Source organism: Vicugna pacos, chromosome 13 (genome assembly GCF_048564905.1).
Source record: "Vicugna pacos chromosome 13, VicPac4, whole genome shotgun sequence".
NCBI lineage: Eukaryota > Metazoa > Chordata > Mammalia > Artiodactyla > Camelidae > Vicugna > Vicugna pacos.
This window is the reverse complement of record NC_132999.1, coordinates 67,015,243-67,042,614: the sequence shown is the minus strand read 5'-3', so window position 1 is coordinate 67,042,614 and position 27,372 is coordinate 67,015,243. Positions and strand designations below refer to the sequence as shown.

The 27,372-nt window shown below is 60.3% G+C and overlaps 2 protein-coding genes and 1 long non-coding RNA gene across 6 annotated transcripts; 2 read left to right on the top strand and 1 right to left on the bottom strand.

Moving 5' to 3' along the window:
• The first annotated feature begins 3,351 nt into the window (after positions 1-3,351).
• On the top strand, positions 3,352-21,084 carry LOC102542257 (ATPase family AAA domain-containing protein 3). 4 transcript variants are annotated; one of them, XR_012079557.1, is made up of 16 exons: positions 3,352-3,665; positions 7,015-7,091; positions 7,688-7,789; positions 8,029-8,088; positions 8,622-8,691; positions 8,866-9,031; positions 9,123-9,192; positions 9,660-9,815; positions 10,329-10,385; positions 10,526-10,651; positions 10,921-11,045; positions 11,327-11,378; positions 11,709-11,779; positions 12,635-12,749; positions 13,798-13,906; positions 20,224-20,361. XR_012079557.1 is itself a non-coding variant. In XM_031673442.2 (16 exons), the coding sequence occupies exons 1-16, from the start codon at positions 3,455-3,457 to the stop codon at positions 20,371-20,373; spliced, it is 1,761 nt and encodes a 586-aa protein (XP_031529302.1). In that variant the 5' UTR covers positions 3,352-3,454; the 3' UTR covers positions 20,374-21,084. The 4 variants fall into 4 exon arrangements, 3 of the variants coding, with proteins under 3 accessions (XP_031529302.1, XP_072831744.1, XP_072831745.1); XM_031673442.2 differs by having other exon boundaries at positions 3,352-3,656; positions 12,635-12,802; positions 20,224-21,084; XM_072975643.1 differs by having other exon boundaries at positions 12,635-12,802; positions 20,224-21,084.
• An 87-nt stretch (positions 21,085-21,171) lies between these two features.
• Positions 21,172-26,957, bottom strand: TMEM240 (transmembrane protein 240). The gene is made up of 4 exons (XM_072975642.1): positions 26,648-26,957; positions 26,319-26,425; positions 22,006-22,214; positions 21,172-21,880 (listed from the first exon to the last, which is right to left on the bottom strand). Exons 1-4 carry the CDS (start codon positions 26,702-26,704, stop codon positions 21,732-21,734), a joined length of 522 nt encoding a protein of 173 aa, XP_072831743.1. The 5' UTR covers positions 26,705-26,957; the 3' UTR covers positions 21,172-21,731.
• LOC140700827 (uncharacterized) lies at positions 22,026-25,646 on the top strand. Its single transcript, XR_012079556.1, has 2 exons — positions 22,026-22,111; positions 23,268-25,646. It is a non-coding gene; the product is annotated as an uncharacterized lncRNA (long non-coding RNA).
• Positions 26,958-27,372: the final 415 nt, after the last annotated feature.

Genomic DNA, 27,372 nt, shown 5'->3' with positions numbered 1-27,372 from the left:
GTGTTCTTCACTAGGAATTAAAACACCTGCCACTAATTTCTCACTTCTCAGAAATGGCAGCGGTGGACACACCCATGACAAATTATATCCGCCCAGCCACAGACACTATGTGCACAGGAGCAGAGGCCATGGCCCACCTGGCCCCAGAGCCACATGTGGGGTGCACAGCTTTGCCTGGGGGAGAGGATGAGAGCCATAAGCTTCTCGACTCTGCATGGCTGGGGTCCCGGCTGGCTCCTGTTCCGCTGCTGCTTCTGCTCCAGGGCCAGCTCTGGTGGACATGAAGGCATCCCAGGCAGGGCTGGGTGGCTCCGTCTCCTACTGGCAGCCACTTACAGCCCCTCTGGGAGAACACTAGGGCTCCCTTAGTGGCCATGGGGTTTGAGCGACTGCTGATCTCGAGGTCTGTCCAGACCATGCAGCTGATCCTGCTTTTCTCCTGAGAAGGCAGAGGTCCCAACTCAGCCCTTTAAAGCGAGGGCCAGTGCTCACGGCATGTCTCCTGTCCTTAGCTGGGTGGGCAGGAAGCGGAGTGCCTATACTCAGGCCCCCCACCCTGTGTGCCTCTGAGGATGGCTGGGCTATGCTGGGCTGATCTGTGGGTCCAGCTGGTGGGGAGCTGGAGTGAGGCTCCCTGGAGGAGAGGACAGTGGCTGGGGCATCTGAGTAGGGAACTGCTTACCAAAAGCAAACAATGCAGGAAGACAAGGCTGTGGGGACAGTGAGCTTAGGCTCAGTCCCAGGTCACCATCCAGTCCTGAGCCCAAGGCAGCATGCCTGAGCGCTCAGCGCTGCTACCCTCCTCACTGCTTCTTAACCCCCGGAGCCAGGAGGAAGAGCTGCAGGCACCCTGCTTTGGTGGGTAGCATGGGGACCCTGGGGGCTCAGGCTCTGGAGGGCCGGGCTGAGCAGCCTTTCTTTTGGCTGGACTGGGGTCTGCCCAGTAGGGGCAGGTGTGGGGTGTGTGTGGGCTGAGGCTCCAAAGACTGGGACCAGCAGGTCCTTTTGGAACCTGGAGAGAATGGGAGTGGGAGGGGCCCAGCTGGGTGAAGGAGACAGACTAGTCCCTAAAGGCCCACCTGTCTAGGAGAGCAAGACTGAAGAGGGATGCCAGGGGTCTCCAAGTCCAAGTGGACAGGCTTCTGCACAGGCGATGTCCCTGGGAGACACCAGGCAGGTGAGGCAGGTGGCCACTGCAGCCTTAGTGCTGGGAAGCCCTGGGGCGTGACTGGAAGGTCATAGTTCTAGGGTACTGTGCAGCTCCCCAGAGGTCTGGCCCAATGCAGAGGACCCAGAAGCCACCCCAGCTGCCCAGGCTCTGGGGGCAGAGTGCTCTGCACTCGGCCTGGATGGGGCGCACTCTGCTGCTGCTGGCCTGGGCTCCGAGGGGCAGCTGTGTCCCCCACTCTGGGCTTAAGGTCAGGCTGGAGGCCAAGCTGTCCACCTGCATCTTTAACTTCTGCAGCTCCCCTCCAGGTCTTCAGTGCTGGAGGACTCCCTCAGAGAAAAATGCGCTGTAGGGAGGGGGGATGTTGGGGGAATCCTGTCACCGAAACGGCTCAGCATGGGCAGCTGAGAGCCCACTTTTGTCAGTTAAACATGAAGGCATCAGGCAGAAAGCACCTTCCTGATTCCCTCTTAATGACTCAGTGTCTTTGGGAAAGGTGTGTCTGTCCTCCCCAGCGGCTTCCAGTCTAAGATTTAAAGTGACCAACACCAGTGGACTGGCCATTTTGTGTGGTCTGTTGGAAACTGGAAGTGTGAGTGGCACTACTCTGAGAGGGGAAACGTCCATCAAAGGGAGGGAGTGCAGTCACCTAAATCTTGAGACAGCAACCAACGCTTTGTTTTTTAAATTAAGCCAAGTTAAATGAAACTGACTTTTTTGTGAGACTGACTTTTTAAATGCAGAGTTTTATTTTCAAAGTTATAACTTTTAGTGTAAAAGTACACAAGCTTGCCAAATGCTGGCCTGTGGACAAGGACCTCATGTCTCTGACCCATTTCCTCTTCTTTATCCAGCAAAGCCCCCTGGGGTGCTGTTGGAGGTATGGTTTTCTACTAGTCCATAAAAACCTGGATGATGGCCAGTGGGGGGCAGTTGGCTGGAAAACTCATTTGTTTTTTCTCATTTGGAAACAAAATAAAACAAACAACAAACCCCAGACAGAATTATCTTAGAATTATTTTTTTCCTATTTTTATTCAGGTTTAAAAATGTTTTCAATCTAATGGAGAAACTCATTCTGTATAATTCTGGGAACTTAACAAATTCCATCAGGGAATGATAGCAGGGGATATTGGCCCAAGAAGTGAACTTTGCTAACTTTGGACACTGGGTTCTAGAGCAACGCTGGCCTCTGTTCATCCTTGTCTCCCTTTGTCTAAGGCGGTCCGGCTTGCACCTTGGTCCCTGAAGCAAGCACACGGCCTTTGGACGTTCCCAAGGAGACGCCTCACCCGTCAGTGACCAGAGCCAGGACCCCTCAGCCCTGAGGAGCTCTCCTCCAGAGAGGACGTCCTCTGTGGGGCCTTGCGGGCTCTGCCTTCCCATACTCCTGGGGTTGGCGATCTGTCCCTCTGTTATGACCCACTTTGAGAAAAGAAAAGAATATGCAACCACGACCACTGAGGTTGGCTGGACGCCCGGGAGAGCCCTTCATCCTATTGACAGTTGCGGGCGACTGGCTGAGGCCGCGCTTCTGACTATCGTTAATCTTAGTAAGCGTCGACTGTATACGCTAGCACCGAGACTCACGGAGAGCAGCCACAGTCCTCCAGGCCCGGCTCGCCCTGTGCCGCCCGACTGATGGGGCGGCCCGGCCCGCGCTATGCGCTCCAGCGGTGCCGGCGCTTGCTCTCGGCTTCCGGACCCCTCGGCTGCCAGGTCCCCCCCACCACGGGGCCCCAGACACCCCCGGGCCCCGCGCCCGCCCCGGCGGAGTTCTACCCCGCAGATCGCCGCATCCCGCAGGCTCTTCCTCCCGCGGCAGCTCCCTCGGTCCGGACCCCGCGCATCAAGAGCTCCTGAGCTCCAGTACCTGCTTCTCCGCCGTGGCGGAGGCCGGAACTCCGTGCACGCCCATAACAACACCCCGGCCAGTGTCGTTGCTATGCGGCATGGACGTGTTGAAAGGCGCACAGGTGCCCAGCTCCTCAATTTTGTCCTCGATCGGCCCCTGTCATCTGTCACGTCGCCCGCCCCCAACGGCTTGCCCCGCGGAGCTAGCTCCGGCCATCGCGGCGGCGGCGCTGTGACGTCACGGTCCTCGCGGCCAATCCAAGGGCCGCGCGCGGGACGTGGCCCTCACGCGCATCCGTCGCCCAGAAGGAAGGGGCGTTGTTGCGCCTGCGCAAGGTCTCTGCCGCCGGCTCGCAGCGCGTGGAGCCTCCTCCGCTCCGTGCGCATCGGCTCGGCTTCGCCTCCCGGCGGCGGCGCGCGGCGCTCGCGTGTCATGTCGTGGCTCTTCGGCATCAAGGGCTCCAAGGGCGAAGGCGCAGGGCCGCCTCTGCCCCTGCCGCCCGCGCAGCCCGGGGTCGAGGGCGGCGGGGACCGCGGCGCAGGGGACCGGCCGGCGCCCAAGGACAAATGGAGCAACTTCGACCCGACGGGCTTGGAGCGCGCGGCCAAGGCGGCGCGCGAGCTGGAGCACTCGCGTGAGTGCGGCAAGTGAGCCGGCGAGGGCGGGGCTGCTGGACCGGGAGGCTCGGAGGCATATGGCTCTCCGTGGTCTGAGTAATCGAGCGGTGAGGGGCCATGGGCGGTCCCTCTTGTCGGGCGAGGAGACCGATCTCCAGCGGTAACCCCGCCCGAGCCACCTTGCGTGCAGAGAGGTTCGGAATCCCCCACCCACTTCTGGCACCTTCCTTGGTGCCACTCGTCTCTCAGGTGGGGAAACCAGTGCCGAGGGACTCAGAAGGTACAGGTAGCAGGTGGCGGAGCTACCCACTGACCTTAAGTTACCACCTCTTGCTGGGGCCACGTGAAACGGCCGAGGCTGGCCCGGTCGCAGGTCCATTTATGGTGGTTGCTAGCAATTTTCCGCTTAAGGAAGGAAGCATGTTTGAAGATCGTTGGCATTAAGGAAAGTAAGATAGATTTGCACGTATTACTGGGAAATGTTAGCCTTCAGGTTGGCGAGGTCTGTAAAGCAACAGGTAGGTTGGCCTTTGCCCAGCTGATGACCTTCCTGACTCAGGCCCTCAAGGCATCAGTGGTGACTGCGCCTTCATTAGATTTACTTACCAATTTTTTGATGGAGGTACGGGGGATTGAACCTAGAACCTGGTGCATGCTAAATACTCACTGTACTACCACTGAGTTATACCCTCCCCGACTGCGCCTTCATTAAACCCATGGTTTTCCTCCCAACTTTCATCTCTTCTGTGGCTTTAACGGTTTTCCTCAAGATTGTAGCATCTGTGTAAGGGTCTGGAATGTAGCACATACTAAGTAGATATTAGTTGAAAGGACACAGTGGCTCTCAAATTTGTTAGCAGAGGTGCCCTTTTCTCAGAGAAGCCTTCCAAGCAGGTATAAGAATCTTCCTGGCCTGGCACTTGGTGGCTCAGTCCCTGCCCTTCCACAGGGGCCACAAGAACATCCTGGCCAAAGATCTCAAGTCTGTTTGACTCTCAGATCCTAGGAGGGACATTCAACACATTTGGGTATTTGGGCCCGGGCCCAGGGCAGCCTGTTTCCATAGACCTAGCTGGAACACTCTCCTCCCCAGAGCAGGTGTATTAAGTTTGCAGGATAGTTTCAATCATCAGGTTGTATTGAGAGGCAGTCTGGGCTTCAGGACCCTTCAGATGATGACAGACTTTTGACACATGACCTAATTTCTTAGGCTGCTGTGTGGATTTTGCCCATTCACCGTGCCAGGAATTTCAGTTTTTCTGCTTTTAGAGGCTGAATCCTGTCTCTTGGCCCCCCTAACGCATGCAGTCATATGGGCCAGTGTGAATAACATTGAATGTGTCCGAGGGTAGCAACTAAGGGACCTTTCCTACTTCCTGTCTACTTGTGTCTGCAAATTGTTCCCAAGTCTCTTACAGTGGCTGCCCCAAAGCTCTTGCCCCAGGACATTCTCCACCAGGGTCCCCAGGGACTTGGCCTCTTCTCTCTGCCCTCAAGCAGCTCCTGCAGAGTTCTCAGCTGCCACCACCTAGTGACATTTCTACTTGGACTCTACCTCGTTTTTCTTCTGCTGTCCTTCCTGGCTTCACTACTGACCAGTGGGAGAGGTTTTGCTCTGGTCTGCCGCCCCTTCCTGTCCCCAGACCCTCCTTCCTGTGGTGCTTCAGGCCCGTCTGCCCTGTAGCCCCCCTGCAGGCGTGTCTTTGGCAGATGCTCCCAGTTCACAGCCCTGGTTAGCTTGTGCCTGCTCTCATTCACCTCACTGCTGTCTCCACGCAAACCAGGGGTGTCCTTAGCTGCTCCTTGCAGCGTAACCACCTGTTCCCTGGGCCCAGCCTGATGCTACCTGGTTCCCCAGCTCTCCCAGGCCCTCCTAGGAGGCCAGAGCAGCACATTTGGCCTTGGGCTGTGCTCCTCATGTATGTACAGGGTGCCCGAAAGAGCACCTTGCCTGTGGTGGGTGCACTTAATGCTGTGGCGTGCAGTCTCCTGGTGCAGGACGAATCAAAGTGGTGCGTCAGCATTGAGAGTGTGACCTGTGATTAGTGGGACTCTTGGGGGCCTGGGGGCCAGGCCCTGTCAGAAAGTGGTTTGCCCACTTTCTCCCTGAGTTGGGGGACAGAACTCTTCTTACTCCCTTTGCAGGTGAGGCACTCAGGGGTGAAGCTGGCTTGCCAAAGGCCACATTGTGAGTGAACAGGGCAGCTGGGACTTGTCTGCTGCACCAGGATGAGCACAGGAGCTGTTGTGCCCTCCGCCCCCGAGACAGAGTCAGCCCTTGGCTTCCCAAGCAACCAGTGCACCAGGCGGGACCCTGATGCCTTCCTGCTGCTGCTCCTCAGGGGCGGGTCCTTAGGTCCCAGGGACCCAGGGGAGGGCCTCACGGAGGCTCCAGGAGATGGCGGCTCTGGCTCCTGACCCGCCCTGAAGGGCCTCCCCAAGTTCTGAAGCTAAACAGCGCGCCCCAGCTGACCACCCAAGCGCTTAGAGCCAGTCAGTCCCAGGGGTCACGCTGTAGTTAACAACGTGTGTGCTACAGGTTAGGGATGACAGGTGTGGGGCCTGCACTTACCTTGAAGACCTCAAAAAGTAAGATCGTGGGGGGAGCGGTGAGGGGCCGTGTGGGAAGCAGCCTGGGAATGAGGGTTCCTGCCTTCTCTCCGCGCTCTCCTTTGTGTTAGGTTGTGATGGACTGTTGCACCTGGAGGGCTGCGTCATCACAGAACTATTAGGGCTGAGGTTTGGGCTTTTTCAGCAAGAAAACTACCGAGTCAGCTTTTTTTTCCAAAACAGCCACATACTGATGCACATGAGTTTCTCCTCACGAAGAAAACACTTGGAAGCCGTAATAACCCACGTGTTTCTAGCCTACGGCCAGTGAGGAGCCGTCATCCTGCTCGCTTTGGCTTCCTTCTGCTTTAATCCTCGTTTGCTTCTCATTCACCTTCTCGCCCGCGTGTTTGGTGGCAGATCAGCAGTGGGAACCAGAGGCTTAGGAGAGAAGTGTGGGAACTTGACAAATAAGGACACTGTGGCCACAGGCTTGCCGTTTGTTTAATTGGCAAACAGTCACCACGTTGACCTTCCTGCTGTCAGCGGGCGTGGGGCAGCCTCTCTGTTGGAACTTTCTGGAATGTGAAGGTTCCCTGGGGGTGAGACCTCACATGCGGGGTTTCCCGTTGGGGATAGAGCAGATGTAGGTGGCTGGATGGGGTTATTGGCCCTTGGAGGGAGGGGTCACTGAGCAGGTGTGACAGGAATGAGGGTGGCTATGTGTGCTCCTGGCTTGAGGTGGATTGTGGTCTCCCTGGACGCCCCTTGCCACATGTGTGTGCTCGCCTGGTGTCCTGATGTCTGCGCCCCCACCCCCCACAGGACACGCCAAGGAGGCCCTGAATCTGGCGCAGATGCAGGAGCAGACACTTCAGCTGGAGCAGCAGTCCAGGATCAAGGTGGGTGGTGGGTGTGTTGCTGGCAGAGGGGGCTTGTCCCCAAGGTCATGGGAGAGCCCCGGAGAGAGGACGTGGTGGTGGGGGCTAAGGTGCCCTCTTCTAGCTCCCTCTGGGAGGGAACTGGGGGATGACAGACGCAGGACCGAGAGTTCTGCCCAGAGCCTCCTGGAAGGGCAGGTGTGGGTGGGAAGTCTGGCCCCCTTTGAGCACGGAGCAAGCGCAGAAAAGGCCTAGGCTCCACCCTGCCCAGTTGGCACACAGCACAGGCACTGTGGAACGTCTCCAGGAGGGAGTGACAGCCACCCCAGGAGGCCATCTTGCTCCTTCAGGGCCCAGCCCGTCTGTTTTCCTGGCGCGTCTCTGTCGGTGGGCCCGGCTTCCGGGAACCTCGTGTGGCTGCAGCTGAGAGCCGGTGGGCCTGGGCAGCGCTGGGCTAGGCTGCATCCCTGCCCAGGGGCTACACAGACCTGTCTGGCCTTCTCAGACCGCGCTCAGACTCAGACTCCGATTCAGGGGAGGACTACTGAGGTGGCCGGAGCTCGAAGCTGGGGTGGGGGCCATGCAGGCCCAGCTCGTGGCAGCTGGTTGTCGTGCAGGAGTATGAGGCCGCCGTGGAGCAGCTGAAGAGCGAGCAGATCCGTGTGCAGGCGGAGGAGAGGAGGAAGACCCTGAGCGAGGAGACACGGCAGCACCAGGCTGTAAGGGCCTGGGTGGCCAGGGTGGGGCGCACCTGGGGTGGCCTTGTGCAGACGTCTGCAGCCCTGGGTCCCTTGGTGCGGAGCGGGACAGGAGCCCGCGTGCTCATGTGTGTTAGCGCGGCAGGCGTGGCCACGCCGCTTCCCCGGGGCTGCGGCGCCCGCGGAGTCTAGGTCTGGGCGACGGTTCTGCCTGGTCCCAGCCTCTCTGGGCTTGTCCATGATGCCGTCTCCCTCCCCAGAGAGCCCAGTACCAGGACAAGCTGGCCCGGCAGCGGTACGAGGACCAGCTGAAGCAGCAGGTGAGCTTGGCACACCAGCCCATGCGGGGCAGGTGGGAGCTGGAATCTGGGTGCTTTCCCCCTGTGGTAACTGCTGGGTCCTGGGCAGCTGCACACGAGGCACATGCACTCGGTCCTCCAGGCTCTGGCGTGCCCTGCTGCATGGCCTCCATGGTGGAGCAGGCTCGTCTGCTGGGAGGGTTCTCCCTGGAGAGACGTGACTGGAACCTGGGCAGGACAGGCTCACGGAGGGCATTCAAATGTTTGTGCTTGTCATGGGCACCTGAGCTTTTAAACTTACCCGTCAGGCAAACTGCCTGTTTTGTGAGAACAGCTGGGGGTCTGCCCTGTGCTGGGATGGGGGCTCCTGAACGCCGCCCCCTGGTGCCCACCTGTCCTGTTGCATTGAGACCTGCCTGCCGGAGTAGGGGTGGATGTGCAGACCCCGGAGTGACTGTCCCTGAGGACATGTCTGAGGCCAGAGCAGCTAACTGATTGATGTTGACTTTTATCTAATTTAAAGTCTTTTCCCTCCCCTTGTGGCTTCTCTTCAGCAACTTCTCAATGAGGAGAATTTACGGAAGCAGGAGGAGTCTGTGCAGAAGCAGGAGGCCCTGCGACGAGGTTGGGTGCAGTGGGTACCCTAGGCGGAGGCTCCTCATCCTGCAGCACCAGAAGGGTGGGGCAGTCTGGGCTCACTCCTCTGGGAGCCCGCCTGCCAGGGATGGGCCCTGGGGGTGGTCACAGCAGGCTGGGAGGTGGTGGGCCGTGGGCTGAGCACCCCCTTGGCCCCTGCAGCCACGGTGGAGCGGGAGATGGAGCTGCGGCACAAGAATGAGATGCTGCGGGTGGAGGCTGAGGCGCGGGCCCGGGCCAGGGCTGAGCGCGAGAATGCCGACATCACTCGTGAGCAGATCCGCCTGAAGGCTGCGGAGCACCGCCAGACCATCCTGGAGTCCATCAGGTGAGGCGCCCGCGGCCCCTTCCTCTGCACTGGCCCCTCCACTGGCCCTTTATCCAGCTGAGGCTCAGGTCCACTTGCTCTTCCGCTGCAGGACGGCTGGCACCCTGTTTGGTGAAGGTTTCCGTGCCTTTGTGACTGACTGGGACAAAGTGACAGCCACGGTAAATACCACTGCCATCTTACCCCGTGACGCGGAAAGGCACCTGGGCTGGGACTCTGACCTGCTCAATGTTGACCATCCCTCTCGCTAGTGCCCTCCCGCTGGAAGACGTAACTGAAAAGCTGCTGGTGGGACGTGGTGGAGGCTCCGGAAGTGGGGGTGGGGCAGAAACCCTCTTCACTTCTGCAAGGGCTCTCCCCACAGTGTTTGGTTTGCCGTCAGCCTAGGGGTCCCTCTGCTCTTCGTGGCTGGAGCTCCCCTCGTCCTGCTGGAGCGCACCCTCCAGTAGGTCTCGTTTTGTTAGAAACAAAGGGTGTTCACGATAGGCTTTCTGATACCTCGCCTGCCTGGAAATGCTTTCTGTATCCTGTGTACCTGAGTGCCAGCTGGGTGTGGAATTCAGGGTTGCAGGCCCTCCACTGGGCAGGGGATGCGGTAGGCGTCACTGCCTCCTCTGTCCTGCTCCAGGTGGCTGGGCTGACGCTGTTGGCCGTCGGGGTCTATTCTGCCAAGAACGCCACGTCTGTCGCTGGGCGGTACTTCGAGGCCCGGCTGGGGAAGCCGTCCCTGGTGCGGGAAACCTCCCGTATCACGGTGCTGGAGGCGCTGAGGCATCCTGTGCAGGTAACCGCAGGCCTCCTGGAGCTGTGCGCCTGCCCGGTTCCTTGCGGTCCTACGGCCAGAGCGCACATAGGTCCTCCTCCCCCTTTACACCAGCACGCTGCCGTCTCCTCCTACATGTTGATTTGCGTTCGGCTCTTCCTCAGTGCCGTCCCTTGGGCCCTGTCGCATCAGCACTGGGGGCCCTCACCACGGTCCACTTGGTCCCTCTGTGGTCCCCCTGGGTTGACTCAGGGTTGCTCACAAACTTCCGGGGCTCCAGCAAGCTGTCCTCCTATGCGAGCAGCTGCTGGAAGCAGCCTGGTGCGCTGCCTTCCCAGGGGCATGGGGGCTGTGGCCACACAGGCTGTGCTGCGGGCGACGGGTGAAGGCGAGTAAGGAGCCTGTGAGCCTCGCAGCCCAGCCCCGCCGACGTCTCACCTGCCGGCCTTCTCCCTGGGGCTGGTCGTGCAGGTCCTGGGGTGCGACCCTGCGCCTGGCGGCTCTGCAGTTGACCCTAGTGCTCCCCACCCGCAGGTCAGCAGGCGGCTCCTCAGTAAGCCTCAGGACGCGTTGGAGGGCGTCGTCCTCAGCGTAAGTGCTGCTGCCCCTCCCGAGAGTGTCCCCGCGGAACGGGGTTGCTCTTCCTTCTGGAAGCTGGGTCTGCTGGCAGAGCCTTGCCTGGGAGATGCCCAGGAGGGACAGACTTGGCAGCAGAGTGTGTCCCCTGGCAGCCCAGCCTGGAGGCCCGTGTGCGGGACATTGCCATTGCCACCAGGAACACCAAGAAGAATAGGAGCCTGTACCGGAACATTCTGATGTACGGGCCGCCTGGGACCGGCAAGACTCTGTTTGCCAAGGTCAGGGCGCGCAGCCAGGGCTAGGGGCCTGTGGGATCTCAACTGCTGGGGAGGGGTGCTATGGGCAGTGCGCAGCTTCTGGGGAGAGGGTGTTGGTGTCGGGGCCACAGTGGGTTGGGGGCAGCCCCTTCCTGGCTCTTCCAGGCAAGGGGTCCCGCAGCATGTGGTCCGGACCTCTGTGGCTGCAAGTGGCGGGGCAGAGGTTTGGACCGAGCCGGCTTTAAAGTGGGGGTGAAACACTGCCTTCCCCTGCCCACCCTTCTTGCCAGAAACTTGCGCTGCACTCGGGCATGGACTACGCCATCATGACCGGTGGGGACGTGGCCCCCATGGGGCGGGATGGTGTGACTGCCATGCACAAGGTCTTCGACTGGGCCAACACCAGTCGGCGAGGGTGAGCCAGGCGCCTCCTGGGAACGGGGGTCAGTGACTTTCCCCGCAGCCTGTCCGCGAGGTACGGGAGCCTCTTGGTGCCTCTGACTTTAAAACGTTTTAGACCAGGGGCCACCGGCCTGTCTTTAGTTCCTTCCTCAAGACGCTGGCATTTGGCAGCCCCCACCTGTAGCCGAGGTCCAGATCCCGCAGGCTGGCGAGGGCCGCGTGTGGTTTGGGGTTTCAGGGTGGTACCTGTGCTGGGCGACACCACCTCCTCATGAGGCCTTGTCCCCTTCTCAGCCTCCTGCTCTTCGTGGATGAAGCAGACGCCTTTCTCAGGAAGCGAGCAACCGTGAGTGTCTCAGAGCCTGAAGGGCCGGGCAGGCCACAGGTGGGTGGTCAGGGGCCCGCGCCAGAGCTGAGCAGAGCCAGGCGGCTTGGGCTGCGTCTGCACGTTCAGGCAAGGTTGTTGGTTGCCCGTGACTGGGGTCATGCTTCCTTCATAAACTTACAAAAGCAGAAGTTTCAAGTCTTCTTGACGTTAGTCTTCAGCCTTAAGCTTAGACGCGTGAAGACGCCGCAGTGTTTGTCTTGGACGAGCAGGGGCTGTGCCCATTTGTGGGGTCTAGCTGCTTCCTGAGCTCCACTGCTCGGGCCTGACGCCAGAACTTTCTCTCTTCAGGAGAAGATAAGCGAGGATCTCAGGGCCACCCTGAACGCCTTCCTGCACCGGACGGGCCAACACAGCAGCAAGTGAGGAGAGCCTGCGTGCAGGCCCCTTTCCAGTACCACCGTGTGGTCCTCATGGCAGCCTTTCACATGGGCCCTGCTGCCCCTGCGCGGCTGCCAGGGAGCAGAGCAGGCCCACTCCTGACCCGCGTGGGTGGACATCCCCACGTCTTCCGCCCATGCAGTGGGATGGCCAGTCGGGGACCGTGGGGCATTTATGGGAGCCACTGAGGAGCTGCACTGGTCTCTGAAGCAGTGCCGAGTGACACATGTTTGTCTCCGGGCCACTGCCCCTGACTTCAGGCCCTTGGCGTCTCCCACTGTCCCTGAAATGGGCTGTCAGAGGGTCACTCCACGACCCGGGGTCCCAGGGCACAGGTTGTCCTGGGATCAGGCTGGTCCTTCTGAACGCCCTAGTCTTGCTCCTCTGCGTTGGCCCTGCCGGTCCCTGCGGTGGTGTCCGGCCCTGCCGGTCCGCTATACGGCCACCATGCTGGACGCCACAGCCTGACCCACTGCTGGTGGAGACCCCACAGCCACTGAGACCCCCAGGGCATGAGTAGGTTCCTGCTGAGCCGGCGCCTCTGCTCTGCTGAGCCTCAGGCCCCATGACCCCTCCTCTCCATGGTGAGGGGGAGGCAGGGGTCTGTCTCAGACCCAGGTCCCAGGGTCCCCGTCCCTCCTGCACACAGGGGGCTTACGTGGCCATCCCATCAGGCTTGGCCATCGGTCAGGGAGAAGCATGAAATTGGGGCAAGACGGGGAAGGGTGTGCAGCCCAGGGCAACGTGGGGTCTTTCTGGGGTTTTTAGGGTTAAAATCTATCAGGTAGGTTCTGCTGGACAGCAGCCCTCAGCCCTTGCTGTGTCTGCGGCTGCAGGTTCATGCTCGTCCTGGCCAGCAACCAGCCCGAGCAGTTTGACTGGGCCATCAACGACCGCATTGATGAGATGGTCAGCTTCGACCTGCCGCGGCAGGAGGAGCGGGAGCGCCTGGTGAGAATGTATTTTGACAAGTATGTTCTTAAACCAGCCACAGAAGGAAAGCAGTAAGTGTCCCCGCCGGCCATGGTCGCGCCCCGCCCCAACACGCTGGGTTCCTCCCACCTGGGCGCCCGACCCTGATCCTGACCCGGGCCTCCCCATCCTGTCATCCCCTTGGCCCCCAAGCCTCGTCCTGCTCTTCCAGACACTCAGGTCCAAGCCGCCGCCTGGTTCTGGGTTGTGAGGGTAGTGAGCCTCACTCTGGGGCGGTTGTGGCCGTCTTGGTGGCAGGGCCCACAGCTGACCCTGACTCGGATGCGGGGCCTCTCACCAGCACAGGGCGAGGCCCTGGCTGCGCAGAGAGGGAGCCCTCCACCCTGCATCCAGGCTCCTGGGCACCTGGGTGTGCTCCAGATAGTCAAGGGCTGCTCTATTCTGAGCCTCCCTGGGGCCCAGCTCAGCCCTGCTGACCTGAATCCCTCCTGTCGCTGCCACACCGCCCTCCACTCTGAGGCGGACTTCGCCAGCCTGGCCCTACCTCCCGATGGTCTAGACACTGTACCGTCTGAGGTTCTTAGAGCTTTTACTAGAGTTTGAGTGGCATCTCTGGGGCCTCAGCCAGGCCTGACAGGAAGGGGTGTGTGTGAAGGTGGGAACTGAGGTTCAGGCTGCTGGGCTGTGTGAGTGCTGGGTGGGGTGTGGAGCGAGGGGACGTGGTGGGGATTTGATGGGGCGGGCTGTGGGGCCGGGTATACGGCTCCAGGGCACCCTACGCTCGCCCATCCTGAGCAGCCCCACAGCTGCCCTGGGGCAGGTCAGGTGCCTCTATCCTCACATGGCCCCTGCCCAGGCCCTACCCTAGCTCTAGGAGGAAGGTAGGTGCCCAAAGGGACAGGAGGGTGGAGCAGCCAGACCCACCACACACTGGACGCCAGGGTTCCCAGCGCAGGCCCCTGCCTGGCAGACGCCCCCGCCCTCTGTCTGAGGGGAGCCACGGGTGCCACGGACCTGGGTCTCTGTCCTGCGGGTGCTCGGGAATCACTCGGAAACTCCTCACCAGGCGCTTGAAGCTGGCCCAGTTTGATTACGGGAAGAAGTGCTCAGAGATTGCACGCCTGACCGAGGGCATGTCGGGCCGGGAGATCTCCCAGCTTGCCGTGGCGTGGCAGGTAAGTTGGAGGCGTGCCTCCCAGGCCAGAGCTGGGCCGATCCGGAGACCCCAGGGTTGGAAGGCGGCTGGCCGGGCCCCTGCCTCCCCGAGGGTGTTTGTGGTGAAGGGTTCTCTGCACGCAGGTGTGACGCGGTGTCCTACTTTCCTGCCCCAGCCACTCCCTCCACCCCCACCACGGGGAGACGGGCCAGGGCTGCCTGTGGTTTCACATATTGTGGTCCTTGCTGTCGTTCTGGTCCAAGTCAGATGAGGCTCTGAAATCAGCAGCATGTCACACGGTCATCCAGGTCCCACCAGCCCGAGCTCAGTGTCTCAGGAACCACTGGACTTTGTCCCGCGCTGGGGCCCAGGGCAGTTGGCACAGGCGACTGCAGAGGTAGAAAGCACAGGGGACACAGCTGGGTTGGGCGTGGAGCGTCCCAGGAGCTGCCTGTGGGCTCGTCGGAAGGCTCAGGACGTGAGGAGCCTGGACTGGCTGGCGTGAGGGGTCAGGCACCTCTTCCCCGGCTTCACACGGAGGGAGACCATGGGTTTTGGGATTGTCTGCTGGTGTGTGAGTGCCCTCGGGTGTCCTGGCTTTTAGTGCAGGTTTTCTGAGTCCCCCAGGTGGCTGGACTGTGGGAGTGGCTCAGGGCACACAGACTAAGTGGCCCTTGGTGTCCTAACACCTGGTTTTTCATCTGAAACGCCCAGCAGAAGTTCCAGGGATGCTAGCTGACCCCCAGGAGCCTTGGGTGCAGCCACTCAGATCGAGTTTCTCTGGTGGTGTTGCTGGGTGGTTTGTATCTGTCGCCCTGTGACAACTCGGCCGTTGTCCGTTTGGGATGAGTGTGTACTTTATAAACTAAGCAGACATCTGCCTGGGTTTGAATGTCGCAGCCCAGTTACTTAGGGGGACCATGTTAGAAAGAGCTGGGTTCTGCTGCTGTAACAGTCAGTCCCAGGTCGGAAGCTCTGCCCCAGTGTGGGTCAGCTGGGGGTTCTGCTCCAGGCGGGCCTCACAAGGAACTCCCAAGTTTGGCTCTGTTTCCACGACCAACAAAGTGGTCAACAGGATGTCTTAGTCAGCATGGGTGCTGTAACAAAATGCCACAGGCAGCAGCATAAACAGATGTTTATTCCCCACAGTTCTAGGGGCTGGATGTTCCAGATCAGGATGGGTGGCGGGGGGTCCGATGAAAGCTCTCTGGTGTATTGGACACTGGTCCTGTAGGATCAGGGATCCACCCTTAAGACCTCTTCCAACCTTGATAACTTCCTCAGGCCTCATCTCCAGATCCAGCCGTGCAGGAGAAAGGGCTTCCGCGTGAGTTTTCAAGGGAGACACAGGCGTTCAGTCCCAGTGGTTGGAGGCGGTGGGTGCTCTCCCTGGGTTCTGGTCCTGACACCAGCGTGTATCCAGTCACTATCGGTCAGCTCCGCCTGAGGCCTGTCTCCTCCCTGCTCACGGAAGGAGCCAAAATGTCAGGGGTTCCACCACCTTGGAGAGAATGTGGTGGGGTGTCTTCCTTTGTGGCCCCAGGTGCACAGGGCTGGGCTGCTGTGGCCGCTTCTGCCCACCTGCCTGTCCCCCTGGGCTAGACGGCCCGTGACAACCATGCTCCTCCTCCCGAAGCCCGCCCTGCCAGTGTCGCATGGACCCAGTGCAGCTGCCACCCCCGTGAGATGGTCTTGCTAGTGCAGTTCATGCTTCTTACCACCTGGAGTCACCTGTCATGGAGACTTACTGCTTTTTTTTAAACATAGAATTCACCATCTCAACCATTTTTAAGGGCACAGCTCAGGGGCATTCAGCACATTCACGTTGTGAGCTGTCACCACTATCCATCTCCAGAACCTTCTCATCTCCCCAAACTGAAACTCTGTCCCCATGAAACACAACTCCCCAGCCCCTCCTGCTTCCCGTCCATGTGTGTCTGACTCCTCCAGGGCCCCGATGAGGAGTCACGCACGTTTGTATGATGTTGATAATTGGCTTGTTTCACTGAGCACCGCATCCTCGAGGTCCACCACCGTGTGGCAGGTGTCATTCTCCTTCCTTGTCGGGGCTGCCTGATCCCCCGGAGTACAGGGGTGCACCGCGGTCACCTGGCTGTCCGCAGAGGGACACTCAGCTGCTGCTGCCTCACCCAGCTGTTGTGAGTGGTGCTGCTGTGACTGTGGGTGCACAGAGGTCTCTTCCAGGCCCTGCTTCCAGTTCTGCTGGGTGCAAACACTCGAGCAGAGTTGGGGGCTCACGTGGTCGTTCTGTGGTCGGTTTCTTGAGGAGCCTCCACGCCGTCACGCACGGCAGCTGCGCCCCAGCTCCCCGCCCCCACGTCCCCGCCAGCGCTTGCTGTTCTGGTTTTCGATAGTGGCCACCCCGACGGGCGCACGGTGGAGTCTCGCTGCGCTGCGGTTTGCTTCCCTGGAGGTCGGTGGTGCTGAGCACCTCGTGTGCGCGAGGGCCCTGCGTGTCGTCTTCGGGGAGGGTCTGTCAAGTCCTTGGTCCCTTTTGAATTGGGTTGTTTACGGTTTTTTGAATTGTAGGGATTGTTTATATATTCTGGATGTTAACCTTTTTTCAGACACGTAATTTACAAATACGTTCTCCCATCGTGTGGTTGCCTTTCAACTCTGCAGATAGTGTCCTTTGAAGCACGAAAATTTTTAATTTTGATGAAGTCCAGTTTATTTTTCCTTTTGTCATCTGTGCTTTTAGTGACATAGCCAGGAGATTACTGTTAAATTCAGTGTCTGGGAGCTTCTCCCCCATGTTTTTTCCTACTAGTTTTGTAGTTTGGGGCCCTACGTTTAGGTCTCTGATCATTGAGTTAATTTTTGTGTGTAAAGTAAGGTAGGAGTGCAGCTTGGTTCTTCTGTGTGTGGATATCCCGTTTTCCCAGCACCGTTTGTTGAAAAGACTCCTTTCACCCCCTGAATGGTCTTGGCACCCTTGTTGGAAATCAATGGACCACACATGTGAGGGTTTATTTCTGAGCTTTCTATTCTATTCTGTTGATCTGTCTGTCTTAATGCCGCCACCACACTGTTTTGATCACTGCCGCTTTTAAACTCAGAGAGTGTGGGGGGAGGGTATAGCTCTCAGTGGTAGAGTGCATGCTTAGCATGCACGAAGTCCTGGGTTCAATCCCCAGTACATCATTAAAAAAAACAAATAAAAAAAATCTACAAACCTGATTACTTCCCCCAAAAGAAATAAGTAAAAAATAAATTAAAAAGATAAAATAATATCAGGGAGTGTGAATCCTCCAACATGTTCTTATTCAAGACCGTTTTGGCTGTTTGAGGTCCCTTGAGATTGCATGTGAATTTTAGAGTGGATTTTTTTCTTTTTTATCTGCAGAAAACATTGGAAAAAACCTTTTTTTTTAATTGAAGTATAGTCACTTTACAGTGTGTCAATTTCTGGTGCACAGCAAAAACACTGAAATTTTGATAGGAATTGCACTGAATCTATAGACTGCTTTGGGCAGTACTGACGTCACAACAATACTGTCTTCTAATGCCTGAACAGATGCCCTTCTGTGTTTTCAGTGTCTTTAATTTCACTGACATTTTCTGAAAACACTAGTTTTCACTGTGCAGGGCTCTCACCTCCTTGGGGAAGTTCACTTCTGAGTATTTGATTCTTTGTGATGCTGTTGTAAATGGAATTTCCTTTCCAGATTGTGCATCATTGCTATATAGAGAATCAAAGGGTTTTTGAGTGTCAATTTTCTGTCCAGCAACTTTGCTGAATTTATTACTTTTAACAGTTTTTGGGGAGGAAGTCTTTAGGATTTACTACATTTAAGATCATGTCATCTGCAAACAGATAATTTTACCCCTTTCTTTCTAATTTGGATGTTTTTAATTCCTTGTTCTTGCCTGATGGCTGTGTCTACAGCTTCTAGTGCTGTTCTGACTAAAAGTCGTGAAAGCAGGCATCCTTGCCTTGTTCCTGATCTTAGAGGAAAAGCTTTCAGTCTCTCACCACTGCAATGTTTTGCCGTGGGTTTTTCTTATGTGGTCTTTATCAGGTTGAGGAAATTTCCTTCCATTCCTAGTTTATCCAGTGTTTTCATGAAGAAAGGGTGTTGGATTTTGCCGAATGTGTTTTTGGCATCAGTTGAGAGGATCTGTGGTTTCTGCCCTCCGTCCTGTTAACGTGGATTTCCCTAGGTGAACCATCCTGCCGTCCCAGGAATAAATCCCACTTGGTTGTGGTGTATAATCCTTTCAGTACGCTGCTGAATTTGGTTTGCTCGTGTTCTGTTGAGGGTTTTACATCAGTGTTCACAGAGGGCCTGGGTCTGTAGTTCACATGCGGTGTCTTGTCTGGTTTTCGTGTCAGGGTGATGCTGGCCTCAGAACGAGTTAGGAAGCGTTCCTTCCTCTTCAGTGTTTGGAAGAGTTCTGGAGGGATGGGTATTAGTTCTCCTTTAAGCATTTGGCAGAATTCACCTGTGACCATCAAGTCCAGGACTTGCCTTTTTTTTAAGTGAACTTTTAACCTGTTGAATAATTTCAGGTTCACAGAGAAGTTGCAAGGCTGGCATAGAGCCTCTTCCACACTGTGGTGACACCACAGCCCTTGACTCCCCTAGGACCTGGTGTCACCCAGAGTCCCCCTTGCACTGCCCCACGACATTCAGTCACGTCTCTGGCCTGCTGGGAAGGACGGGTCCCCGACGCCCCTTGTTCTCAATGGCCGCAGCAGTAGTGAGGGTGCTTTAGAAGGTCCCTCGCTGGGTTTGTCTAATACCTTTCTCATGACTAGACTGGGATGTGGGTTTTGAGAGGAGACCCCAGAGGTGAGGTGTCCTTCTGGTCACTGCATCGGGGGCACCTGACGCCCACTCGACATCACAGGGCTGTTGGCCCTGGCTGCTTCACCAGGCCTCTCCATGGAAGTCAGTTTTCCCCCTTTCCTCGTTTATTCGGAAGTGCGTCCCGAGGTCCAGCCCCTCTTGGGCAGACACATCTGCTCAGATGCTCTGGGGTTCCACAAGGGCAGCTGCATGCTCTCCCCCACCTCTGCCTCCAGACCCTGCCCACAGGGCCCTCGGGGTCCCCACCCACCCTGCCACCTCTGCTGCTTTGCAGAGCTTTGCAGGGACAGCAGCCAGCTCGAGGGGGGATGCTCCTCGAGGGGGATGCTCCTCGGGGGAGGATGCTCCTCGAGGGAGGATGCTCCTCGGGAACATGCACATTGGCCTTTGTGTTCTGAGAGGCCTTCTTTATCCTTGGCCTCAGCAGGGTGCCGAGGACAGCTGTGTCCCCAGGGTGAACCAGCCTGGGTGAGCAGAGTGACTGGTCATTGCAGATGATGGGGACTTGTGCACAGTGCCCCATGTGGGCAGAGGCCACTCAGGTAGCTGGAGAGAGACAGGACTGGCTTGGGCCCCTGCTTCGCAGGCACATGTCAGAGCCCCAGGCTGGGTGACAGGCAGCAGGTGGGGCATGGGGCCATCTGGGAGGAGTGCAGCCTGGCCAGAGGTGACCTGCCAGCAGCTGAAGTGCTGTGGCCCACACCAGGACCTAGTCAGCAGAACTGTGGTTCCCCCACCCACACGCCACAGCTGGGAGCCCCGGGCACTGGGCATGTTGAGCAGTGGGCGGTCAGGAGCCCACAGTTCTGGGAAGACTGTTTGCAGATGGTAGGGCTGGTGAGGGGCAGGTCCTGGTGGACTACAGGTGCTCAGCATTTGGGGTCAGCTTGGCCTGTTGGGGCCCCTGACACCATCGAGATTGCTGGGGGTCCTGCCCTTCCTTCGCTGACTGGCCCATGGTAGTGCTGCTGTCTGCGCCCCCACCCCAGAGCAGGGCTCTCCAGGTCTTAAGTTGGGGGGCTGGGCTGCTTCCTGACAGCGGGTCTCCAGCTTTCTATTTTTAGAAAGTCATTGAGAAACTCGGTGGAGCAGGCAGCACTGGTGCCAGCTGGGGGCGCGGGCATTGCAGGGAGGGTGGCCGCTCTTGGCTGCAGGTTGACTTGTAAGCACACGTGTGAGGGCATCCTGCACGCACGGGGATGCCAGGCCTGTGCTGTTGGTACGTTGGCCTGCACGTTCTGAGAGGCCAGGCCCCTTTGGCTGAGCGCTGGCCCGGGGGGCATCCCAGGGTTGGCCCCAACCTTCCCCTGCCCCACATCTCCAAGGTGGGGTGGGGGGCAGGTTGCAGTGACAGTGGGGCCGTCCAGGCTGCCTTTCCTGGAGCTGGCCCTGGCCTACAGGGCGGGTGGTTCCTGGAACCAGTGGCTGAGGCCTGGCCCCGCTGCGGGCAGCCCCCCTCCCCGCCCCGCGCCCTGCCTCAGTGCTCTCCTTTTCCTGCCAGGCCATGGCGTATGCCTCTGAGGATGGGGTCCTCACTGAGGCCATGATGGATGCCCGGGTCCAGGATGCCATCCAGCAGCACAAGCAGAAGATGCAGTGGCTGAGGGCTGAGGGGGTCCAGCCCCCGCTCCCAAGTGTACCATCCAAGTGAGCTGGGCCTGGACACCTGGGGCACACTGGCCAGGTGATATTGCCAAGAGGAAACACCCAGGTGCCCTGTCTCCCAGTGGACATGGGGGCACCGCACAGCTGCCCACCTCCCAGCATTTTTAATCTTTCTCCAGTCAGGGCCAGGGCAGCACTAGAGGCCTCTGCTCAGGACCAGCTGTGCTGTGCATCTTTGTGGTGGGGTTGGTTCCCCAGTCTGCTGCCCAGGCTGTGGTGCTGGAGGGGGAGGGACAGGTTGGGGCCAGCCCCAGGACACTTGGGAGATGTCTGCAAGCCAGGCCCAGGTGGGAAGAGGGCACTGCCCCCCACGCCCAGGCTAACAGCTCATATCCCCAGGCAGGCACTGGGTGCTGCGACTGACCAGCAATAGCGATCCGGCCAAGTGGGGGCCTGGCCCTGCCCAGTCCCACTTGGGACCAGAACTGCATGCAGTGAGCAGAGCTGGCCCCTGTGAAGTCCGATAGAAATGCCCGCCTACCACTGTCCTGGGAAAGGAGGTGCCCCTCATGTCTGTGGGCCAGTGAACCCAGGGGCTGAGAACAGGCCCACAGCACCTGCTGGGAGCCATTCTTGAGGCCTGAGACCCGCTGCCACGGACGTCCAGTGCTGGGGGACTGCCCAGCTCGCAGAAGCTGCAGCTCGCTCTGGAGTCAGGGTCTTTTTATCCAGAATCTAATAAAACCTTTGACAGTTACTTCCCAGCTTCTTATCTCTTGGCTGGTGTAGGGGGTGGGTCTTGGAGGGGTCACGGAGTCAGAAATGAAAGAAAAGGCAAAGAGGCTGGAGCTTTCTGGAGAATTTACTGACCAGCAGGGGCGGGGGTCACAGTGAGGCTCCCGACCAGGGATACCCTGGGCAGGGTGGCCGCACCTGCCACAGCAGGGCTTGGGGGCCTTATTGCTGGGCCGGGGCCTCCCCTAGACCCGTATCCCATGCCCCCACTGCGGCCCGCGGACGCACACGTCCCATGCACGTGCTCCCGTGTGCAGACGTGGGCGCGCCCGGGTCCGGCCCCCATCCCGGCCATGCCCCACTCCCGGCCGCGCTCTCCTCCAGCAGAACTGACCCCAGGAACCAGACGGACAGAAGGAGACGGACGCCGACGCACAGGAAGCCGTGGGTTTCAAGCGCCAGACGCGGTCCCGTGCCGGACGCGCGGCCCCACCCGCGGCTCTGGTGGCCCCGCCCCGGCCCCACCCCGACCCCCTTTATAAAAAGAAGAGGAGACAGCACCTTCCGCCGGACGCGCCCGACGGCCGCGGGCGCCCTGGCCCGGGCTGGCCGTCCAGTCCCGTGAGCGTGGGCGCGATGGCCGGCGGCCCTGCGAGTCCTGCGCGCGGCTCAGAGGTGCCGCGGGCTCGGGTGGCCGTTGTGGTAGAGTTTCTGCTTCACGTGCACCATGTTCCCGGTCGCCTCCTCGAAAGGCCTGTGCGGCCGCCGGCCCAGCTCCCGCAGACTGCACAGCTTGGGCAGCCAGGTCCACGAGCCGTCTGCGGGGCGGGGTGCGCGGTCAGGGGTGGGCGGGGCGCGGTCGGGGGTGGGTGTAGGCGGGGCGGGGGCCGCCCCGGGTTGGGGTCCGGGCGCCGGCTGGGCGGTCCTCGGGCCGCACACTCACCGTAGCGCCGGCCGGCCCTCCAGGCGCGCACCGCGCAGTGCAGGACGCCGTCCATCCACACCAGGAACCAGCTGATGCAGAAGCCGAGCAGCAGCCCCAGCATGAGGTCGATCTCCTGCTTGGTGACGTTGTCTGTCACGAAGTAGTTCTCGGAGGCGTCCACCACAGACTGGTCCCCGTCGTACGGGATCACGTAGTGGACGTGGTGCCTGGGGGCGGCAGGGCGGGCTGGCACCTGTCCCGCGGGGCCGGCGGGGACCCCGCAGTAAGCCGCACCCGTTCGCCTGCTGGGGTCTTTGAAGCAGCCCTTGTGGGGAGCTGAGGTCGGGAAAGGGCCAGCGCACTCGCCCCTGCCGGGTCACAAGGCGGGAGGCTGCCCGGAGGGTGGGAGTGTGCGAGGTCAGTGGTCAGCGTGGAGTCCAGTAGCTGGCCAGGGCACATCTGCTGGCGCCCTTTCCTCAGCTTCCCCTCCAGGGAATTCCAGGTGGCATCAGCCCCGCCCTGGCCTTGGGTCTTCCTTCTGTTCCTCCATCCCTTGCAGGAACCTCCCCTGCCCAATTCTCTGTGCTGGAGGCCGGGGCGCCCCCCTCAACCATGCCCCACACAGATCTGCTGCTCCTGAGACGGATGGTGGTCCAGGCCTCCTGGACCGTGGTCCCACCCAGGCCTGGGCCATTCCTCTCAGCCTCTCCTCCCTCCACCATCCAGGCTGAGGCCACTGAACCCTCCAGGCCTTCACTCGCCTCTGAGGGCCACACGGAACCCTCTCCACAAGGAACCCTATCCACAAGCCTCCCTCCAGCCTCAGGCCTGCCTGAATCCTCTCCTCCTCCAGGAAGCCCCCCGGGCCCAGTGATTCCAGGGTGGGTGGCTCTGCCCAGGAGACCAGTACCCAGGACGACTCTAGGCTCCATGACCCCTGCTCCCACCAGAAGAGCCAAGGAGAGGGAGCTGCCGGCCCTGGGTGCCCAAGGCACGTGCCCCCTCCCCCCCAATCACTCTTCACCAGCTGGGCCCTCCTCCTGCCTCTGAGTGCAGGGCTTACCCAGGAGTCCTCCTGCCTGGTTCCCGTCCTCCCTGAACCCCTTTGCTGGCTTCTCCAGCTCTCCACCCACCAGGCTCCCTCTGCCTCCCAACGTCTGTGCCAAGCTCCCGCTGCCTGTGTGGCATCTCCACGTGGGATCTACAGACACCTCAGACTTGCACCTAAAAATAGCTCCTCCCTCCCCAGACCCGCTTCTCCCCACCTTCCCTTCCCTTAGATGTTGACACCTCTGCCTGATGGTCAACCGAGATGGGTCCCTGTCCCCACCTTGCCACTGGACAGGCCTCACCCCCACTCCAGAGGGACCTCCTTGAGAATGGAAACCCCACAGGTAGTCCCTGACCCCAGGCCCCTGCTGCCCCCCGTCACCCATGTCCCTGCACCAGCAGGGGCCACAGAGTCCTTCTTCCCTGTGGAGTCACGGGGGTCCTGGTGCCCCCACACCAGCCCAGAGGGGACAGCGGCAGGCAGGTCTCCTCTCACACACCTCCGGCTCTTCCTGGGGCCTCCTGCCTGCCATCCCGCTCAGCTGGTCCAGCGTGTGACCAGTCCTGGTGGGTGGGGCCTCGGCCACCACAGACCCACGGAGCCAGGGCCAAGCGGAACCTGGGTTAGTTAGCAAGGACTGCCTGACACATGGCAGCCCGGCTCACCTGATCACAGCTTGCCAGGAGCCTTCAGAGGTCATCAATAAGAGATGGAAAACTATGATTATCGCCCAGAATGTGCAGGAGCTGCCAGCCCTCGGAGGATGACGCCCCTCGTCACCCAGGCCAGGCCAGACCTCGCAACAGCTGGTAACACTGAGCTTCGCTTCCACCTCCTGCCTGCCCCAGTCTCCGGGACCCCGACTGGGTCATCCTCAGGCCCACTCCTTCCTAGCCCTGGACAGGGCAGGAGACTTGAAGACCAAGTCGCCAAGGAAGCCAGAGATGCCCCTGCAAGTGGAATGGGGCCAGGGCTCCAACTGCCCCTGGAGGCACAGGATCTCCAGGGAGTCAAAGGTCATGACCTGTGTCCCCAACGCTGGCCTGGCATCTGCTGCCCCTCCCCTACCCCTTGCCCTCCTCCTTCCTCCAAGTCATGCTCCTGGGAGCAGGGGCTCGGGTCACCCACGTGCACACGTATTTCTGTGATGTGTACATACATGTGTCCTGCCTGGGCCACGCGTGCTGCACGTGTCTACCTGAGGGCAGACGCATGTTGTGTATACATGCCGGCCACATGCACAGAACACGGCGTGTATACCATGGACTCAGGCCTGCGAGCTCCACAAGTGTGCATGTGCACACTCGCCCGGGCATGAGCATGGTGCGTGCATGTCACATGTAAATGCACATGCATTGGGCGCTGCGCACAACTGTCCTCTCTATGGGCACTGTGGCACACACGTGGGTGTGCAGAGCCTGCTGGCATGTGCGCTCTGGGACACTTGCATGTGTCCTCTGCATACAGTCCCCCATATAGGCATGTAGAAGGCATACATGTGTGTGCACTCTGCACACGGTGTGTACACACTAGAGTCCATTGTGGCAATGCGTGTCCACAGCGTGTACAGACACCCCGTCTGCGAGACTACTCTGCAGACACAGTGCACGCACACGGAGCACACGGGGCTGTATATTGTGCTTAACCATGTACTGTGCAGACACGTACATGTCGTCAATATACAAGACTCCTCTGTACACCGAGTTTACACATCCTGTGTGTAGCGATGAGTACAAAGCACACGCACGTGGACACACACAGAAACACTCTATGCTTGTGGCAGGCACGGCTCTTTGTGTTTCCTGTGTCCACAAACACGCTAAGCTGTGCAAGCAGGCCTCTCCGGAACCAGCACTCCATGGTGGGCACGTTTTACACGAATCCGTGTGTACTCTGGACACTATGTATGATGCATACACACACCCTGAGCAAAAACATTCTGAAAACATACCTTGTCTGCCTGCCCAGAAGGGCCCTCAGCGGGAAGTCACAGGCACACCCGAGCTGGTCACAATAAGACAGCTCCCGCACGTGTCAAACATGCGTTACTAATGTTTATGGAGCTAAAGTCTGGGCCCCGTGCCGAGCACACCACCAGTCTCCGGGAGGGTCTCAAGATCCCTGCTTCTACCCTCACAGTCGGCCCAGGAAGCAGCGCAGCTGGCATCGTGTGGCTCCTTCACCCTGGGCCATGCGCCCCAGGCAGGGACACGGGTCTCTGGAGAGTGGCCACCAGCAAACTCCCTGGATGACTCCTGGCCAGCACCCGGGAGGGTCGTTTACACGCGTCTCCACCTGCCCTGATGGCCCGTGTTGGGCTTCGACACTCAGTCTGCACACACAGGGATGCTGCATGCTTGTGAGGCCTGGAACCGTCCTCTCTCACACTTACACCCCCCTTCCGTGTGCACACACGTCCCTGGAGCCAGAGCACGGGGCAGGGTCAAGAAGGCAAGCTCGAGCCCCTAGGCCCTACCAGCTGTGTGGCCTTGGGCAAGTCTGTCTGCTCAAGCTCTCACTCTTTCTCAAGGTCCCAGCGTGCGGGCGTCCTGCCGGGGTGCGGGGGTGCTATGTGTGCGCACATGTATATGCACAGACGGTACACACATGCGCGTCTCATGAGAAGATGTTTATTTCATACATGGACATACAAACATGCATGGCCAGGAAGACTCCATCACTACATGTGCACAGCATGAGGGGTCACAAAGTGGGCGCAGGGGCCTCGGCTCTCCCCTTCCTGTGTGACCTTGAGCAAGCTCCACCTCCTTGCCTCAGTTCCTCCCAAGTTCAAGGAGGGGGTTGGGCGCGATGCCACTCAGGGTAGGCCCTGCCCACCTTGACCTTCTGTACTTCCCTCTACCTGGCTTCTGGGAAAGTTCACGGACACAGCTCAGGGCCCAGGGAGGAGGATGGTGTCCTCTGTGGCCACAGCCGTGCGCAGGATCCCTCCCGGGACACAGGCTGGGCTGCTGCTCCCCTGGCCTCCAGGCCCTGGACCAGGACCCATTCTGCTCGTCATCCCGCCAGCCCTTTCTCTAAAGGCAATTGGGGAGGGGGACCGATTGACGCAGGCATGCCCCTCCCAACACCTATGTGTGGGCTGGAGGCTGGACAGTCCTTCCCCCACCCGGCCTGGCACAAGCCTCGGCAGTCTCCGCAAGCCTAGCCTAGCTCGGCCTTGCAGCGCGGCCTGCGCGGGGCTCGCGGGAGCCCCAGTGGGCTCCACCTTCGCCTCACATGTGTGATCACGCGTGTGCCCCTCCGGGCGCAGACTCACCGGCCACAGTTGCAGTGGCAGACGCGGTCCTCGCCCCGTAGGTGCGGGAGGATGTAGTTGTGGAATCGGTCCAGCAGCGCGTTCATGTCCATCAAGCACGCGATGGCCTGGAAGAGCCCATGACCGTTCAGCGCCGAGGAGGGCCCGGACCGGGGGCCCCACAGGCAGGGCTCGGCGCGCTGAGGACGGGGAAGCGCAGGGCAGCGGGGGATCGGGGAGCGCAGGCCGCGCGGGCCGGTAAACAAGGGGCGGGAGGGGGAGGCGGCGCGCGGGCGCGGGAGGCGCGAGCGGGTGCGGGGAGCGGGCGCGCGGGAAGCCCCTCCGCTCACCATCACGATCGACGCCCCCAGGATCATGAAGATCATGGTGTTCGCGCTCACGGACATCGGGCGGGGCCGGGCCGGGCCGGAGCGCCGCCCCCCGGCCCCGGCGCCCCCCCGGCCCCGGCCCGATGCTGAGCCCCCGCCGCCTCCGCAGAGGTCAGCCCGCCGCGCACCCACCGCCGCGGGCCGGGGAGCAGGCGCGGGGCCGGCGCGGGGCAGGGGACGCGGCGCTCCCGGGGTCCTCGGCCGCCCGGCCCGCGCGCTCGCCGCGCCCGCCGCGCTCCGCTCCGCCCTCGGCCCTGCCTCCCGCCCTGCGCGCGGCGCCGCTCCGGCCCCCTCCCCCCGCGGCCTCCCCCGCGCCCGCCTCGCGGGAGGGATCTCGCCGCCCGCGGCCGCCCGCCCCCGCGACGCTGGCCGGACCCCTCCCCGGGGCCCGCAGGGCCCGCTCGCCCCCATCTGGACAATCCCGACCCTGGCTGACTGCCCGGCGCCCCTGGACCCTGGGCCGCGTCCCGACCCGCCAGGCGATAGTGGAGAGGCCCTGGGCTTCCTTCCGCTCTCCTCCTCCTCCTCCCCACTTCTCAGCAGGAGGCCCCTCCTCCCAGCCCGGGGTCGCTAGGTGAGGGGCGGCGGGGAGGCTGCTCAGCACCCAGCCCCCCATGGCAAGAGGCTGCCTTTACTAAGGGGCCTGCAGGGTCGCAGGGGAGCTGCCAGGGACAGTCAGTTGGAAG